This window comes from Plecotus auritus (genome assembly GCF_963455305.1).
Source record: "Plecotus auritus genome assembly, chromosome: 1".
Lineage (NCBI taxonomy): Eukaryota > Metazoa > Chordata > Mammalia > Chiroptera > Vespertilionidae > Plecotus > Plecotus auritus.
This window is the reverse complement of record NC_137770.1, coordinates 218,918,436-218,937,157: the sequence shown is the minus strand read 5'-3', so window position 1 is coordinate 218,937,157 and position 18,722 is coordinate 218,918,436. Positions and strand designations below refer to the sequence as shown.

Sequence of the window (18,722 nt, the reverse complement as noted above, 5' to 3'; positions counted from 1 at the left end):
GGTCCGAGCAGAGAAAGAGAGAGAGAGATAAACATATTGAACATTAGGACCCAATGCACAAATCCTGCTGAAGAAATGTGTTCCTTAAAACTGAAGAAATTCATGGAGAAAAATTTGTCTGTGAGCACCAGCTTCTCTGGTATATTTAGGATGTTTGAACACAGTTATATGTCTCAAGGGTTTATTACCAAAAATGAGGTTGATATAACAAGAGAAAGCAAAAAGGACTTAAAAGTCATTTCTCACCATATTTAAACAGATTATTAAACTATACACCTACCACACACACACACACACACACACACACACACACACACACACACATTTGATACATGGCCATCCCACTTGTAAAACCACCCTCTTGCTTGCTTAATTATTCTCACGTCTGCCTGCTTGATTGCACTCACATTCAAAGCAATTTAGTTCATTTGATGAAAACTGAATTTTAATTTTTCTGTATTATTTAGTTAAAACAGTTTCTATGTAAACTGCTCCTCATTAATCCCTAATACTTCTCTTTTAATAAACAGTATCAAACATTCTTAATTTTTCCTGTATGTACTTTAGTATCACCAGTTTTAATAACAGTTTAATTTAATTAGCCTTTAAAAAAAATGATCACTGTTCCAGGTCATAAGTGTGTAATTATGTCACTGGGAAAATGGATCTTCAGTACTACGAAACTTTTATATAGTTAGATCATCATAAATGGCTCTTGGTACCCATTCTTGTCAAATATCTCAGGAACACTAATACAGTCTTGAATCCTATTTCTGTTTATTTTAACAAGTATATATTTTTCTTTAATGAATTCATTAAAATTTAAAACAAAGGACTAGAGCAAAAAATACACAATTCATGAACTGTAGACTTCCATATGCTCTAACAGGCCTATCTCCTCTAAGCATAAGTTAATTAAAAATGAATATTTTAAGATTCTCCTAAAAAGAAAATTAACATTTCAGTTATATATTGTTTTATGAAATCTCATATTTGCATAATGTTAAATAATATACACACAGATATATAGAATGATTTGTCTTTACAATAATCAATTGGTTGTATAAGAGTTCGATTTAAACAGAGCTAATATTAAAAATTTCATTGAAACTTTCTTTTTTCTTGGCTTATTTGCCACTGTTTTATCGTAATTTTCTTGCCAACCTTGCTATTTTGTTTACTACATCAGCTTCATATTATGTACAGCTTCCTTAAATGTACATATTCCTTAAAGTCTGATACTCATTTCTTTTTTTCTTCTCTTTACAAGATTGTTTTCTCCATGTCTCAGGCTTTAGCTAATTACTGACAGATATTTGCTCCAGTGTTAACATTTTCCTGAGAGTTAGTTTCTAATTTCAGGCAGTCAAATTCAACTTCTCCACAGCCTATTCATATTCACTTGCAATGAGGTAACTAAGATGTCCTGGTGTGGCCGCAATGCTCTCGGTACAACAGTCAGTGCAGGCAGCTGTGAAAGTTCATGACAATCATATGAACATCATATTGAGAAAGAAAAAAAACATATAATACCATGAGAATGAGCAGACACAGGCACTTGTTAGGTATGATGATTATGCAGATATAAAGGGGTTAAATCCTTGTAATAAAGAAACAAGTTGACTGCTGTAATATTGAATACGTAAAGTAAGGGAGCAAATCAGCAAAATCTTAGAGAATTCTATTCAGATGGTGTTATGGTCTGAAGTGTATTGCCACAAAATTCATATGAAGCACTAACCCTCAGTACCTCAGAATCTGAAGTACTTGGAGCTAAGTCTTTTAAGGGGGTTCTTAAATTACAATAAGGTTATTAGACTGGGCCCTAAGCAAATCTGACTGGTGTCCTTCTAGAAGATAAAATTCGGACACACAAAGAGACACCAGGGATGTGCTTGCAGAGAGAATAGTTCATGTGATACTTTTAGGAAAAGTGGGTGGTAGGCATCTGAAAACAAAGGAGAAAGGGTTTTAAGAAACTAAACTTGCTACAATCTTGATTTGGGCTACTGTGTTTCAGAACTGGAGAAAATAAATGTCTGTTGTCTGAGCCATCTAGTCTGTAGTGTTTTTTTGTTTGTTTTTTTGTTTTTTGTTTTTGGTGTTTTTTGTTTGTTTATTTGTTTTTTGTTTTGGTGTCTTGAAAGACTAACAGAGATGACAAAATCAAGGGAGATGAGTATAAGACATTATTGAGTCCACTGAATGGGTCCTAGTAAGTAATTTGACTCACAGAAATGGGATTATTAGTGTTTAGGGTAGATCATTTTTAACGTATTTTTAAAAATTTCTATGGGTTCTATTTGAGGAGTTAATTATGTCTTTAAATCAGTAATAAAATGCTATCCATTCACTTTATAAAGATAAAACATAAATAACAGCCCAAGCTGGTTTGGCTCAGTGGATAGAGCATTGGCCTGTGGACAGAAGGGTCCTGGGCTTGATTCCAGTCTGGGGCACAGGCCAGGTTGCAGGCTCGATCCCAGTAGGGGGCGTGCAGGAGGCAGCCGATCAATGATTCCCTCTCATAATTGATGTTTCTATCTCTCTCTCCTTCTCCTTTCTGAAATCAATAAAAATATATTTAAAAACCACATAAATAACACACTTTATCATTTTCCATCCTAAATGACCTTCCTTTGAATTTTCTCTCCTTTCATCTCTCTCTCCCATATCTACCACAACACTCATCAAATTCTCTTCTAAGTAAAGTATGTCAAAATCATAAAAGTAAACTACATTCACACTATGGACCCATCAACACATGTTGCATGTCTATTCCTATAACCCATATTATGTCTTCAAGGACCTGTGACAAGAAGTGGGATATGAGACCAATTTTGAGGATGGAGGAGGGATGTAAAATTCAGTTGTTATTTCTTTTCTACCTTCACCATTCCATGGAATTTAATCTAGCAAAGATAATCAGAACCACCTAACTGCCAACAGCAGTGGGCCCAATTTAATCCATTTTTCATTGGATTATCACGTACCTTGACAATTGATTATTAATTCCTTCTTCTTCTTGCTCTTTAATTTTTCTGATTATATGATATCAACTGTTCCTGGTTCTTCTCCTACCCCTCTCACTTTTACACTTCCCTTTTTTGCACCCCTCTTTCTTCCATCTGTATTTTATATACATTGATTTCATTTTAATATCTGGTCCTTAGATCTGTGTTCATCTTCATTTCCATTTTCTCTTGGATCTTTTCATGTAGTATGGAGGTTTTAAGTATTCTGTATTCTGCTTGTCCCTCTCCCCTTCCCATTTACATCTATATTCACTCACAACCTCTTCCCTGACCAGCAGACTTAAAATCCAAATTATTGCTGGACAGCTCTTCTGGCACATATCTATATTCCCTGTTTCAAATAGTAACTCTACAGTCTGCAATGTCTTCTCATTTATATACCTTGGAGTCAGCCTATGCACAACCAATGAAACTCTAAAGTCTGAAACCTTCACTCATCTAATATTTCTTAAATGTACTAGTGTCTCCTCCAGCTCAATTGCTACTACTCTAGGTAAGGCCTTCATGATCTATTGTCCAGACTAATGCAAAAACCTCTTAAGTGGTCACTCTAATGCTGGCTTATCCCCTTACATCTATCTTCTATGCTTTTGTAAGAATGGTCTATGAAAAATATAAATCTGTAGACCTGGCTGGTGTGGCTCAGTTGGTTGGAGCACCAATCTGTATGCAGAAAGTTTGAAAATTCCATTCCTGGTCAGGACATAACCTAGGCTGTGGGTTCATTCCTGGTCTGGGCCCTTATGAAAGGCAACCAGTCAATGTTTCTCTCTCTCCCCCCACCGCTCTCTTTCTCTCCCTCTCTCTCTCTCTCCCCCATCCTCTCACTGTAAAATCAATAAACATATCCTTGAGTGAGGACCATATATATATATATACACACACACACACACACACACACACACACACACACACATACATACATACATATACACACATATATATTATATATCTGCCTATAATATGCTCATGATGAAAAGCTTCCAGTCATTTCTCTTATCCAAGGGGATATAATTCATATAATACATAAACTTCCTATTATGGCTTACATGACCATCCTTAATAAGGCATCTAAACATTGTTTTAATCCTTTTCCTTGTATTTATGTTCCAGGCTTATCAATTTGCTGAACATTCTCCTGATCTTATCAGCCTGCTTTAGTCCTCTATGACTCTGTTCATGCTCCGTCCTCTGCCAGTCAGTCCCTTTCCTTCTCCGACTACTTTCCCCTCAGTCCTTCTGGTTATCTTCTCCCAGATTTCTTCAGGAATCCACTCTTGATGGCTCAGATGATAAGTTTTTATTCCCTAGCATAGTTCCTACCATTGAAGTAAAGGGCTACACATTCTTAGATATGGGAATATTTTAGCCCCAGTGGTTCATACCTGGCACATAGGAATTGGAGGTATTGCCCTCAACTGATTAAGAATTAATGATCAGAAATGCTTGCATGTTCATTCCATTACTGAGGTATATACTCCAGAATTCCATGCCAGAGTTTTGGTTTTTTAATGTTCATTACTCACCATATTTATGGGATCAACTGGTCCAATGCTGTTTACATAAATATCAGTTTCAATTACTGTGGGCCTCACTGCAAAACATCAAAGAAAAAATGGTCAAGGACATGACCAGAGTTTTCATTAAATAGAACTTAGTTATAAAAAATCTAAATGAGTATTATTATTTATTTTTTAAATAATAAAGCATCCCTCACTAGAAATGAAGAAACATGAAATTTTACAGAAACATAAACACCTTTCAGTTTACAAGTTGATTTTATGATATATATTTTTGACTGAAAATATCCCAGTGCGCAACCTAAAAATATTTTAAAAATACCTAAATAATTTATTAAATCCAAGGAAGTGAATTCAATAAAAATTACTAGATAATTTTCTCTATAGCAGTCATAGAATTTTAGAATTTGCATGGATTTAAGAGCCTATTGTTTTCCTAACCCTGTTCCTCCCTTGTTGTTAACAATATTTCTGTAGGTTGTTCATAATTGGCTCCAGTTTAAGGTAGATTTTTACTTAATTCTCACAGAGTATATGTTATGAATGTCACTATGAACTCATGTTTATACATTCCATTTGTGTTTTTTAGTATGTCTTTAAGTCATATATATAGTATTTTATATTCTATCAAAATGTGTAGCACAGGTCAGCATTACAAATGTCTATCAAATGATATGATTAAAGAATATCTATAATCATGCCACATTTGATTATGATTTAGGCTTTCAACCTTTGCCAGGTATTTTTGGTTCCTATAATGAGATTTACCATAATAATGATAATTTCTACTCATAAGATTTTTTGTTTGCTATGAGAAACATTCTCACATACTTCTTTTATCCCCCTTTCCCCACAAAATGTGATATACATTTTTTATTCTATGATATATCAAATGCTTCTTGAGGAATATCTGTAAAAGTTTCACAAAGTAGACAAGAAGGAAAAATTATATATATAATTATAAAAAATTATATATATATAAAAAATTATATATATAATTATAAAAAATTATATATATAATTATATATATAATTATAAAAATTATATATATATAAAAAATTATATATATAATTATAAAAAATTATATATATATAATTTTTCCTTCTTGTCTACTTTGTGATATATATCACTGAGTTTTTTAAAGAGAGTGCAAATGAAATAAAGCAGAAAAAAATAACTTGTAGTATAAAAGTTTCTAAGGTAGCATGTTATTGGTAATGTTTACTCCGTTCTCCTTTCTAAATTTTGATTTCTCTTCCTGGCCTAGTATTTCCCACTCTTACAATTCAGGTGCTGTGTTCCCCCTGCAGGATGCTCCTCCTCCTCTAATGCCTGGCTGAGTCTGCCTGTCTGAGTCTCTGTTCAGTCTTATGTCTCCTGTCTCTGTACCTTCCAGGCTGGCTGTGCTCCCAGGCTAGCAAGCTTCAGTGGAAAACCTGAAGCATTTTGAAACACAGTGCCTGTACAATTATATAACAACATTTAATCTTACCCTCTGCAATTAAAAAAACAAACAAACAAACAACACTACACTTGGAAACTCATAACATTGAAATAGTTTGTTTTTCTTCAAGCAAAGAAATTATTTTATGGCATACATATTTCTTAGCTAGAAAAATAAATGCTATGTTAGAAATAGTTTTAGTACAAAACTATAGGTTTATAGACCTATACATGACAGTGTAATTTTATTTGCTATCCAACAATTAGATTTCTTAAATAAAAGTAGCTCATATGATTTATAGAAGGTTTTATAATTTAACTTTGGCTAATGACTGCTGAGAGGAGGTGCTTTAACCACTTGCCATTTATTTTGACTAGCTATGAATTGCAGCCAATAACTGTAATGTAATTAAGCAAATTATAGCTAGATTTACAGAATGGTTCTTATGAAAGTCAATTAATAACTAGGCAATAGGTTTATTAGTTTCACTCCTAAGTATATTCCTTACCATTTATAAGCAATTAAGTGCAACATACCAGTCTTACTTAATTAGACATTTTTAGTTCATTTGATAAATCAACAAACACTGATTACCTGTTCTTTATTTCATGATACTAAGGACTGAATAGTTCTATGCCAAGAAGTTAATGATTCCTGAGGACATTTTTATATGTAGGACATACTTTTCCCAATTACAGTGTAGAAAGTTTTAGATATGAGTGATATATCCTGGTTTTCTGATATCAAAAGAAAGTATTTATACAATGTATTTACACTTGCATTGAAACTCCAAATATAGAGAATTAAATCTAGTAAAATATATTTAATACTTCTTTACAGGAAACATTAATAAGAAAGAAATATGTACATTGAACAACATATAATGCTCATGAATTTGGTACTATAAAAATTCAATAAAGTAAAGATTTCAATTTCCCTATAATTGGCCATATATTAAATGCAATCTCAAAAATAATATTTGCTGTTTTATATATTTTGTTTGTTTTAAGGATTTGTTAGAGGGGTTTAGAAGTTAATTATGTTATAAAATTTACATATAAAGGCAAAGGACCTAGGATAGCAATCTTAAAGTAGAACAAAGTAGGATTAGCTATACTAAATACTAGAGGCCCGGTGCATGAATTTGTGCATGGGTGGGGTCTAGCCAGCCAGAGGGAGGGGCCCTGGGCAGTTGGGGAACCGGCCCCGCCCCAGGTAGAACTTTGATTGAACTCCTGGTTGAGGGGACAATTTGCATATTACGCTTCTATTATATAGGACTAGAGGCACAGCACACAAAATTGCTCGAGACCCAGATCTGCCGTGCCTGCGGGAACCTAGGCCTCACCACTCAGAGCCGCGGGACCCCAGGCCATGCTGTGTGGAGCCGCGGGCCCTGCCTCCACCGCGCAGCTCTGACCGGTTGTTTGGTCATGAAGCCATTACGGCCTTTTATAATATAGGATAATATCAAGGATTATAATTCTACATTAATTAACACAGTGTGACTTTGGCACAAAATTAGAATTCCTATTTCTCAAATATTCTCTTTTATAAAATATCTCTCTAATCCTCAGATGTTTCATTAAACTTTGCTGTTGCATCTTTCATTGTAGTAGTTGTAAAATAATTACATCAGAAATGTTTACATGCCTTTATTCTCACATCAGACTATGAACCTCTCAAATTAGTGCTATTCTAATTAATAGTTGCCAAACCCAGCACTCTAACATACATCCAACACTCAAGAAATATATGATCTAAAATTAAAATAACATCAGTAAATATGGTTCTTACAGTCCCCAAATCTTAGAAAGATAACTGAAAACTTACCTCCTATATCTGGGCGAAGTTTATTATCATAGCCTTGCAGCAATGAATTGAGAATTTGTGTTATATCTCCTTCATGAATCTTTGGTGCCAAGACCCAGGTTTTGTTCACTGTTAAATCCTCATCATCTTCATCATCTGCTTTATCAACACTAAATAATTCCGAAAATAAAATGGATAATAGGAAGTTAACCAAACTGGGTATTTAAAAAAATAGTTCAAGATTATTGTACTTTTGTTAGGGAATAGTAAGTAAGAGGGGGAAAAGCATTAGAAATATTTTATATTCAGTAAGACTAGTGTATTCATTATATGAATTCTACTAATATAATAGCACTCAAATGTTAAAAATGTATTATAAAAAATATAAAATAATATTAAAATAAAACGACATTAAAATAATAAAATAATTATTGGTCATCCCCACAACAGTCATTAAAGGCCGTAGAAGTTATGCACTGAAAATGTGAATGCTGGCCTTAGACTTGTGCAGGACACAATCTGGACAACCATAGTGGTGACACTAAATAACCACACCCCAAAATAAAAATGAAAAGATAAATGAATACAGGTAAAGTTGTAACATTAGTATGATAAAATGTATAAAAATGCATGCATACAAAAGAAGAATTGAGGAAAGATGAGTGAAGAAAGGGTTGAAGTAAAAAGAAACAAGTATTGAAAACATCTATGTTTTTTTCCTCTTAGAAGAACTGAGACATCTTTTTCCAAAAATTTCATCAAAGGTTGTCGTATCATCAGATCCAACACGGGTGACAGCCTCCACCGTATATTTGGGGGGCATGACTCTCAAATTTTAAAACGAGAAGTTAGAATTTAGGGACCACTAACCAAGCACAACCCTGAGAATCAAGCTCTAACTCTCCAGCTAATGCTTCCTGCTAAGCATGCAGCTTCCTTCTGAATCGTGGTAGAAAATGAAGTGATATAGATATTTATGTACAATTCATCATAAGTAACAAGCTACTCTTACTTTATTACCTGTAAGTAACTTCATCTTCCTTTGAAGAAGATAATCTGGGACTTAACACACCCTACTTTAGTAAACCTTAGTCCTCCAGTGAAAAGGGTCAAAACACAAAACACTTATACTAGTAAAATCAGGTAACTTCATACTATAATTGTTATTTACATATATTTTGAAGATTGGCTTCTGTCCAATAGTGAATATGCAAGTTTATGTTACCTTCAGTTAATCTTTCTACATTATCCATTCAAACCTATTTTGCTTTGGAACTTAAAACATCTTATCTAATGCAGCTCCCACACCATTTAAATTTTTTAAAATTCCAGTTTTATTCAGACATAATTGACATAGAATATTGCATAAATTGAAGGTATATAACATAATAATATAATATATGTGTGTATTGAAAAAAATGATACCAAAATAAGTTTAGTTAACATCCACCATCTTCATCCTTAATGAATACAAATTAGCATTAGAAATTAAAACTTAAGTTTACATTATTTGCTATCTCATTTGATCTTCACAATAAATCTACTGATAGTCATTATCAACAGATAATGGAGTGCATTATTATTCTCAATATTTCTCCTCTCCTTCCTCTCCGTCCTGTCAGAGAATTATACTTTCCACTCCACTGACTTCTAACTTAGACATATGGCTTGAAATGCTCCTTTTTGCAAGAGAATTATACACCCCTGTCGCACTGAACTTGTGTGGCCCTGTGATTTGCTTTGACTAATAAAAAATATGTGATATGTGTCACCACTGAGAAGGAGGCTTAATGCAAGTTCATGATTCACAATATATCTCTTGTCCTTCTACCAGAAGACTAGCCATACTGGCAGAGGCTACTCTATTACTTCACTCTGGGAGGGAAGGTAACATGGACAGAGCCACAGTTAACACACAATGAACATATAGACTAGACAAGAAATAAACAATTAGTGTTGTAAGCCACTGAGATTTGGGGGTAGTTTATTACTACAGTATACAATTTTTATTCCTATGTAAACTACTAGGGTGCATTTAATTAACAGAATTCTGAAGTGCTTATTTATATTAATTGTTGTGACATATTTAACTTCAAAAAGTATATACTACTGGTACAGTAGTATGATTTCCTTTTACATATTTGTATTTTTACAGTATCAACATCTTTGTATTCCAGAAAGCACATGCTCATAGTGATTTATATTCCCCCTTTCCCGGCTAGCTCAGAGGTAATATGAAAATTGACCTCAATGATATCACAAAGCTATCTTTTCTCATTTTTGGCAGTAACAGGAAGACATTTATTAAGGTTAACTTTTCCCCATCTTCCTTCCAAACTCTTACAATTATCTTCAATCTGTTCATTAATTACCTTGAATATCATATTAGTATTAGTTTGGTGATTAAAGAGTAGTTATCATAATTTCTAAAATAGTTCATATAACATATCTGACATCTCCATGTTCTTTCATAGACTGAAAGACTTTTGTAGCATTTATATATGTTGAGTGAGTGTTCAAACCATTTTGGGAAAACAATTACGATTTTAAGTAATATTCTGAGAAATTCTACACATGTTCAAGGACTTCTTTTAAATAATTTGAATACACATAATCTTACCATTTACATTTAAGCTCTTGAATATTTTAATTTACTAATTGCTTATTTTAAAGATTGATGTATTGCTGTTATTACCTGCTACTGAATGCATATAATGCATCATTAAGTGCCTGCCATGTTTCAGAAACTGTGTACTAAGTTCCTTCCACATGTTATGTAATTTACTGCAGAGTAACGTATTGAAGAAAATATTAATATTTCTATTTTACAGATGTAAAATGGGTTTATAGATTTCCAAGGATATACACTATTAAATAATAGCCAGGATTTACAACAATATTTAGTTTGAAGACTTGTTTCCTCTTTCTTTTGAAGTTTGCACAATATAATTTCATTTTACCTTTATTATACAAACCAAGGTGGTTGGATTTGGAGTTTTCTAATCCATAAACACATGTCTCAATGATGGTAAGTAATTTGAAGTGCATTAGTATTGTGCATGGGTAGGATGCTTTGTCTCTGCCTTTGAGTTCCGAGAAGTTAAAATAATAATCTCAAGGAATCACACACTCTCTCTGTTGAAAATGACTATCTAACGTGTGTACGTATCCAATCCAATGCTGTAATTCACATATGGAAAAAAATATTATATACTACAAATGTGGTAAGTGCTGAAATACAGAGACAAATAACATTACATTCATGATCTAGACCCGTGGTCGGCAAACTGCGGCTCACGAGCCACATGCGGCTCTTTGGCCCCTTGAGTGTGGCTCTTCCACAAAATAGCACGGCCTGGGCGAGTCTATTTTGAAGAAGTGGGGTTAGAAGAAGTTTAAAAATTTTGGCTCTCAAAAGAAATTTCAATCGTTGTACTGTTGATATTTGGCTCTGTTGACTAATGAGTTTGCCGACCACTGATCTAGACTATCTTATTTTTTAATAAAGGAAAAACTAATAAAATGATACATAACTCATGACATGGACAACAGTGTGGTGACCCAGGGGAAGGGGGGATGGAGGTAGAAGAGGACATAGAGGGGATAAGTGGTGGTGGAAAAAATAAAATAAAATAAATGATACAGAAAACCATCACATACAAAGATGCTTCTTACAGTATTATCTGTGGCAAGCAAATCTTAAACATTATGAGTATGTTTAAGTAAATTATGATTTATTCATATGATGCAATTAATGTTATCTGAAAAATAACCTGTAGCACTTAATTTTTATTAAAACTGATTTATAAAATGGCTAAAGATTTAATGGAGCCCTTGCCGGCTTGGTTCGGTGGATAGAGCATCCGCCTGTGGACTGAAGGGTCCCAGGTTCGACTCCGGCCAAGGGCACATGCCTGGGTTGCGGGCTTGATCCCCAGTGGGGGCCATACAGGAGGCAACCGATCCATGATTCTCTCTCATCATTGGTGTTTCTATCTCTCCTCCCTTCCTCTCTGAAATCAATAAAGAAATATATTTAAAAAAAAGATTTAATGGAAAGCAGCCTAATGAATACACTAAGTATGCTAAAATAATAGAAACATACAATATTTATTTTTTTGGTATATTAATAGCATACTATAAGCTTTCTGTATAATTTTGAAATATAAATACACAAAAATGAGATAATTTGACATTCATTCCTATCTTTTCCTATACACCACCAGATAGTGCTCTGAAACACATTTCTAATCATAAAAATAAATAATTAACTAGAGCCTTTTATAAAGAGAAGCAGAGCTTTATAACCTGCCAAGGAATCGATAGTGGCAGCTCTGAAAATTTGCAACTCGATTCTCCTGCCACGGGGACATAGCTGATTGACAGTCCCGTCGCCAGTCCTCTGGAGGAGCACTGTGTTTGCACCAGACCCCTAGCAAGTCAATCAATTAATGTAAATGATTTTTCATACATACAACAACCATTCATCGAGTTTTACCCAGGGTGACCTGGTTTACACCTGTTTTTCCAGAATAATTATTAATAGCACCCTTTCACCGGCAAAGTGACCTAATTTGGATGATAAATTATACAGTCACCCTGAGTATAGTCCATACAAAAGTGAGTGTGAATGTCCTGGTTGTGACTCCCGGGAAGGCTCTTTCATTAATCTGTTACGAAAAGGCAGATGAAACTCCAAAGCCAGGTCTCCTCTGTGATCTATTGGTCATGGCAACTTACATTGTGTTTATTTATAAACATCAGCTCCTATAAGCGTAGTCGTCAAGTGACACGTTTCAGTAAAGAACATGCCAGTTATTATGTTTCGGAGGTGAAGATACCCTAATGTCAAGGCCTCGAAGTACCAGCATTTAAAGAGTAAGTATAAGCACTGATTTTAGATCTAGAAGTCAAAGAAAATAGAAGTAAAATAAGAAATTTAAGAAAATATGTTTGTTATTTTCTTTTCACCTTTATATTGCATTTGTTAAATTCTTTTGTATAAAAAATTCTTTGTAGGTTTGTAGTGTTTTTATTACTTATAAAAGTTGGTAGGGAAGTAAAATAACTAAAAAAGTGATATATAACAGACTTATCAATTTGAACTTGAAGGGTTTTAGGGAGGTAAAATAATAGTCCACTAGATGTGGTGATTATTGTATTGACACAAAGGAATACGGCGCCCATCATTTGACACACAGAGAGAGGAATGACTTGAAATTTAGGAGGGAAAAGGGAGCCAAGCTAAGAAAGTTAAGTAGCTGTTCTCTGCTATGTGTTTCCAATCTGTTCAGTGCTTAACTATACCAGTAAGTTGATCACAATGCATCTTTTTAAAAAATCCTTTATTGTTTAAAAGAATTACATAGGTCTCCTTTTTCCCCGATTGACCTCTCCCCAGCCGTTCCCACCCCCCAGCACATGCCCTCACTCCCCCTGGTGTCTGTGTCCCTGGGTTATGCTTATATGCATGCATGCAAGTCCTTTGGTTGCTCTCTATTCCCCAGCTCCACTGCCTTCCCTCTGACGTTTGATGATCTGTTTGAAGATTCTATGTCTCTGGTTCTATTTTTGTTTATCAGTTTATGTTGTTCATTATATTCCACAAATGCGTGAGATCATGTGATGTTTATCTTTCTCCAACTGGCTTGTTTCACTTAGCATAATACTCTCCAGGTCCATCCATGTTGTTGCAAATGGTCAGAGTTCCTTCTTTTTTTTTTTTTTTTTTACAGCAACGTAGTATTACATTGTGTAGATGTACCACAGTTTTACTATCCACTCATCTGCTGATGGGCACTTAGGCTATTTCCAAATCTTAGCTATTGTAAATTGTCCTGCTATGGAACTCTCATTTTTAATTTCATATTGTACCTTTTTTAAAAAAAAACGTTTTTATTGATTTTAGAGATGGAGAGAGAGATAGAAACATCAATAATGAGAGAGAATCACTGATTGGCCGCCTTCTGCATGCCCCCTCCTAGGGATCGAGCCTACAATCTAGGCATGTGCCCTGACCTGGAATCAAACTGTGACCTCCTAGTTCATAGGTCCATGCTCAACCACTGAGGCACACCGGCTGGGCTTTTTTTTTTTTTTAATATTTCACATCACATCTTAATTGACTACTTTATTTATTTATGGCACTAATCTCCTTGAAGCCATTCAATGTCATTTCATTAGTACTTAGTCTACTCCTTGACAAATAGCAGGTGTTCAATAAAAAATACTTACTGAATAAATGAATAAATGGAAAGAATATCAAAGCTCATCTTGTTATTTGCAGGTAAAATTACAGTGAATAAAAAAACAGCTAAAAACTATTATTATTAGTCTTAATAAGATAATTAGGTTATTGTAGCTTACCTAATATAAAATTAGCTTTTAAAACACAGTAGCTTTCTGATACTATTACTAATTCATCATAAACAAAAATTGATTTCTTTCCCAACAAAAATAATTTAAAAATATATAACAGAGAAAGTTTAAGTCAATGTAAAGAAATTGAAAAGTGAATTGAAGAACATAATAACAGAAAAAAAATAAAGGTAAAATAAATGTTTTAGCTATGAAACAATATTGTTAATATATAATAACCAAATTAGTTTATAAATTTAATGAAATTTTAATCAGAATCCCAGAGTTCATATACTATATTAGGTTAAATTCAGTATACTTCACTAGAAGAATCAAGATGAGGGGTTAGAATAAATTATTGAAAGAAAGTTTTGTTAGATGAAATCAGCCGGTGTGTGGCTCAGTGGTTGAGCATCATCAACCTATGAACCAAGAGGTCACAGTTCCGTTCCTGGTCAGGGCACACGCTTGGTTTTGGGCTCAATCCCTCAGTGTGAGGCATGCAGGAGGCAGCTGATCAATGATTCTCTTTCATCATTGATGTGTCTATTTCTTTCTCCCTCTCCATTACTCTCTCTGAAATCAATAAAAACATAAAAAATGTGCTCTGCCAGAATACAAGGAAAACAAAGTTACTGTATTCCATACCATATTGTAATAATACAGAAGGAAATTAGTGAGAACATAATCTAGCACTCAAGTTCAGATCCAAGTGATGTGAAATTTACTATATGATAAAAGTGACTAGCTAGTTTGGATATGAAAAAAATAAATTATTCAATAAATTGTATTGAAATGCTTATTAAGCCACTTAGAAGAACATAAATTAGAGTCCTACTTATATAAGAAATTACAGATCATATAAGAAAAATCAAAATGTAATAAATAAAGTATGAAACTATTAAGGAAGATATTGAGGAAAACATTGACCTGTGGGGTAAGGAGACCTTTCTGGGTAGCATGTAACCAAAATAAAAAAGAAAAAGAAAGATATAAAAATAGAAAAAGAATAACTTATGGATGACATGACACAATTTAGAAAAAGACTAGAGACACAGGATAGACTGAGACAAAGACATTACTACATAATTGGTATACATTATTCACAGGAGGGAAAAGACAAAAAAATTGATAAAATCATGCTAACATTTATTGTTACCTAGGGAAAATAAGTTAGTTAAAAATGTGACAAATTTTAGCCATCATATTGGCAGAACATTAAAAGATTCATTACTTCAAGTATTGATGGAAGTAGCATTTTTGCAACCATTAAGAGAAAACTGAATTACTTTATGGTAAGTAATTTGAAAATATTAATGAAATATTGAAATTAAAGAGATGTACATATGTATGTATGTACACAAAATGATGTGTGATTAAATAAAATAGAATGTATTATGAAATAATTTAATAAGTTATGATTCTTCTATAATATAGAATACCACATTGTCATTGAAATGTAGGTACAACTGATTTCTAGATTAGTATACTAATCAAGAAAGCTATCTCTAATATTAAATATGTGCCAAAAACAAGTGTTAGATTTCATTTACATAAAAATTTAAATATACAAATGTGCATACACATGCCAGTTGGTGATTGATCTTAAATATCACAGTAAATATTAATAATAAAACAATATATTTTGCCAAGTTTAGGAGTATTGTTTTTGTTTTCTTTATTTACTTTGTTGGGCAGGCCTACTCTGTTCTTTAAAAATGTTTAGCGCCCTGGCTCAGTGGATTGAGTGTCAGCCCTTACACCAACGGGTTACAGGTTTGGTTCCGGGTCAGGGCACATACTAGTACCTGGGTTGCAGATGATCACTGGTGGGGGCATGTGAAGGCAGCCAATAGATGTTTATTTCTCTCTCCCTCTTTCTTCCTCTCTCTCTAAATATAAATAAAGAATATTTTTTAAAATGTTTAGAAATTGGAAACCATGAGTCCGATGAATAATCTTCAGGTAGTTGGTAAATATCCAAAGATTATAAATGTTCTTTTGGAACCATTTTCTTGTGTGTTTTTTTGTTTTGTTTTGTTTTGAGGATGGTAAAGAAACCTTAATTTTTATTATGGTCTTTAAAGAAATGACAACTGGATTGAAGGACTTATATGCATGCATATTAGCACAACCAGTGGACACAGACACTGGGGCAGTAGGGGCTTGCCTGGGGTGGGAATGGCTGGGGGGAGCATCAGTTGGGGAAAAAGGAGACATATGTAAAACTTTAGACAATAAAAAAATGAACATCAAATTCTCCACTGTTCCAATTTATATCCATAGAAATTGACAACATAAATTGGACTTAGAAACAATACAACTCTTTATGATATTCACATTCTCTGTTTTATATGCTCTTCCACATCAGATAAATTCTACAAGGTCGCTAAAAATTCCACAAAGTGGAGGCATAATATTGACATTTGTTACATTATAAAATTTATTAAAAGATCTTGAAATTAAATGATAGAAAGTAATGGGAATTAGATCCTCTAAATGTGGAAAGATATACCTTTCCCCCTAAATCTTGGGGTCATCAAATTAGAGATAAAATATTTTCATTGACATAAGGATCCTTTCAGATTATTCACTTCAAAATGGAGAGAATACAAATGAGTAGAACAAAAACAGCAAAAACACTCTAGTTAATTCTAGTTATGACAGTTTGAAGGTTTTTCAAAACAAATTTTAACTAAGGAAATGGCAGAAACAAATGCACATTCATATGCCACCTGCACAGAGCAACAAATTGGTTTAAAGAACACATGTCTGAATAACACAAATGTAATCCAGAAAAAAAGCTTTGTGCTAGTCAAATATGGCTATTTTGTGGAATAGGTAATCCTTATCCAAAAAAACTCTACTGCAGGTGTTGAAAATGTTTTCTAATAATTATATACATCTAGAAGGACTGAGAGGTGAATGCTGTCCTTGTATTTAAGCAATTCACAAATTGTACAACCATAAGTGATGGTTTTAAAAATGTGGCCAAAGATTTAACTCTTTGGCCAGAGCCCCTGATTCTAGCAGGCTTGGAGAACCAAATCACACCCTGATCACACCAATATTAAAATACTTGTAGCCTTTAATAAGATGTTACCGTTCTATTGTCATATGTTAAATGACAAGAGTAAAGGCTCTCCTAGAAGGTATAGGTATATTGTTTTCAAAAGAAACTACCAAATTTTGAGACCATACCTAGGCCACATAATAGGAATGCTATCTTTCTATCTCTCTGTTCTTCAGTAACATTGACCCAAATTATCCCACTGAAAGCTGAGACTATTCAACCTTTTCCCAGAGTTTGCAATTCCCAGCCTCCTTGGTGTCCCCACTATAGCTCATCTAGAATTCTGAGTAGAATTTATAGCATTTTATGTCTTTGCTTGTTTATATTAATAAACAAGTCTCAACATACACTTCTAGCGTTTATGTCCACTGGGAGCAGAGACCCCGCCCTCCTTGTCCTGTGTATCTAGCATATATACAATCACATATATGTCTTATATACATTGTACAAACACTACGAGGGCAAGGATTGTGTCCTGATTACCACTGTTTCTCAGGTTTCAGAACTCAGCACATAGTAGTCACTAAATGAATGCTGAGGTGGACTAAGGGAAGAGGGGGAAATGGAGGACATCTGTAATACTGTCTACAATAAAAAATACAATTAAATTTTTTTAAATTTACTGAGTGAATTAATAGCTAAAAGTACTTCCTGAAACATAGGGCTTCGGTTGGCAAAACTATTTGCGTACCGACAGAATTAGGTTCTGAGATATTTAAAAGTAGAAAAATACCATATATTGTCATTTGCCTCCCACAGAGTACAAGAATTCTAACAAGCTTTTGCTTGAATGAGCCTAGTGATAAGGCATCCTTGATTCTGTTACAGAGCATTTGATTTAAAATAAAAATCCCTGCACACAGTTTTCACTACTTGGTTATGGTGTGTCTATTTCACATAGTCATAAGAAGTTTAACTCTGATTTTACGTAGCATCCTTAAAAATAAGTAGCCATCAGACTCCTCAACAAAACTTAGCTAAATTCCAAATTTCTTGCTTTTAACCCTTTATCTTATGATTTTTTTTATAGAGCAAGTACTCCGATTTGTTAGTTTTACCCAAATAATTAATCTAGTACTATACATAATATGTCAGATCATGTGATTGGTACACAATAGACTTTTATACTTCCTGTACTTCTATCGATTGCATTAGCCTTCCTTTCCTTTCTTTTCCTCCTTCTCTCCCTTCTTTTTTGTTTCCTTCACCCAGTCAATGTGTGTGTGTGTTTAATTTCTTTATTGATTAAGGTGTTACATATGTGTCCTTATTCCCCCATTACCCCCTATCCCCCCCCCACTCATGCCCTCACCCCCTGTTGTCTGTGTCCATTGGTTAGGCTTATATTCATGCATACAAGTCCTTTGGTTGATCTCTCCCCCTTACCCCCACCCTCCCCTACCTTCCCTCCGAGGTTTGATGGTCTGATCGATGTTTCTCTGTCTCTGGATCTGTTTTTGTTCATCAGTTTATGTTGTTCA

At 33.8% G+C, this 18,722-nt stretch overlaps 1 protein-coding gene across 2 annotated transcripts in view; it reads right to left on the bottom strand.

Annotated features, from left to right (window-relative positions):
• Window positions 1-18,722, bottom strand: part of GABRG1 (gamma-aminobutyric acid type A receptor subunit gamma1) — a 43,240-nt gene that overhangs the window by 19,914 nt on the left and 4,604 nt on the right. For both annotated transcript variants that reach the window (XM_080677121.1, XM_080677122.1), the window contains 2 exons: window positions 7,833-7,981; window positions 4,562-4,629 (listed from right to left, as the gene is read on the bottom strand). In XM_080677121.1, coding sequence (XP_080533247.1) covers window positions 4,562-4,629; window positions 7,833-7,981 — 217 coding nt within the window. The remainder of the gene's footprint in view (window positions 1-4,561; window positions 4,630-7,832; window positions 7,982-18,722) is intronic.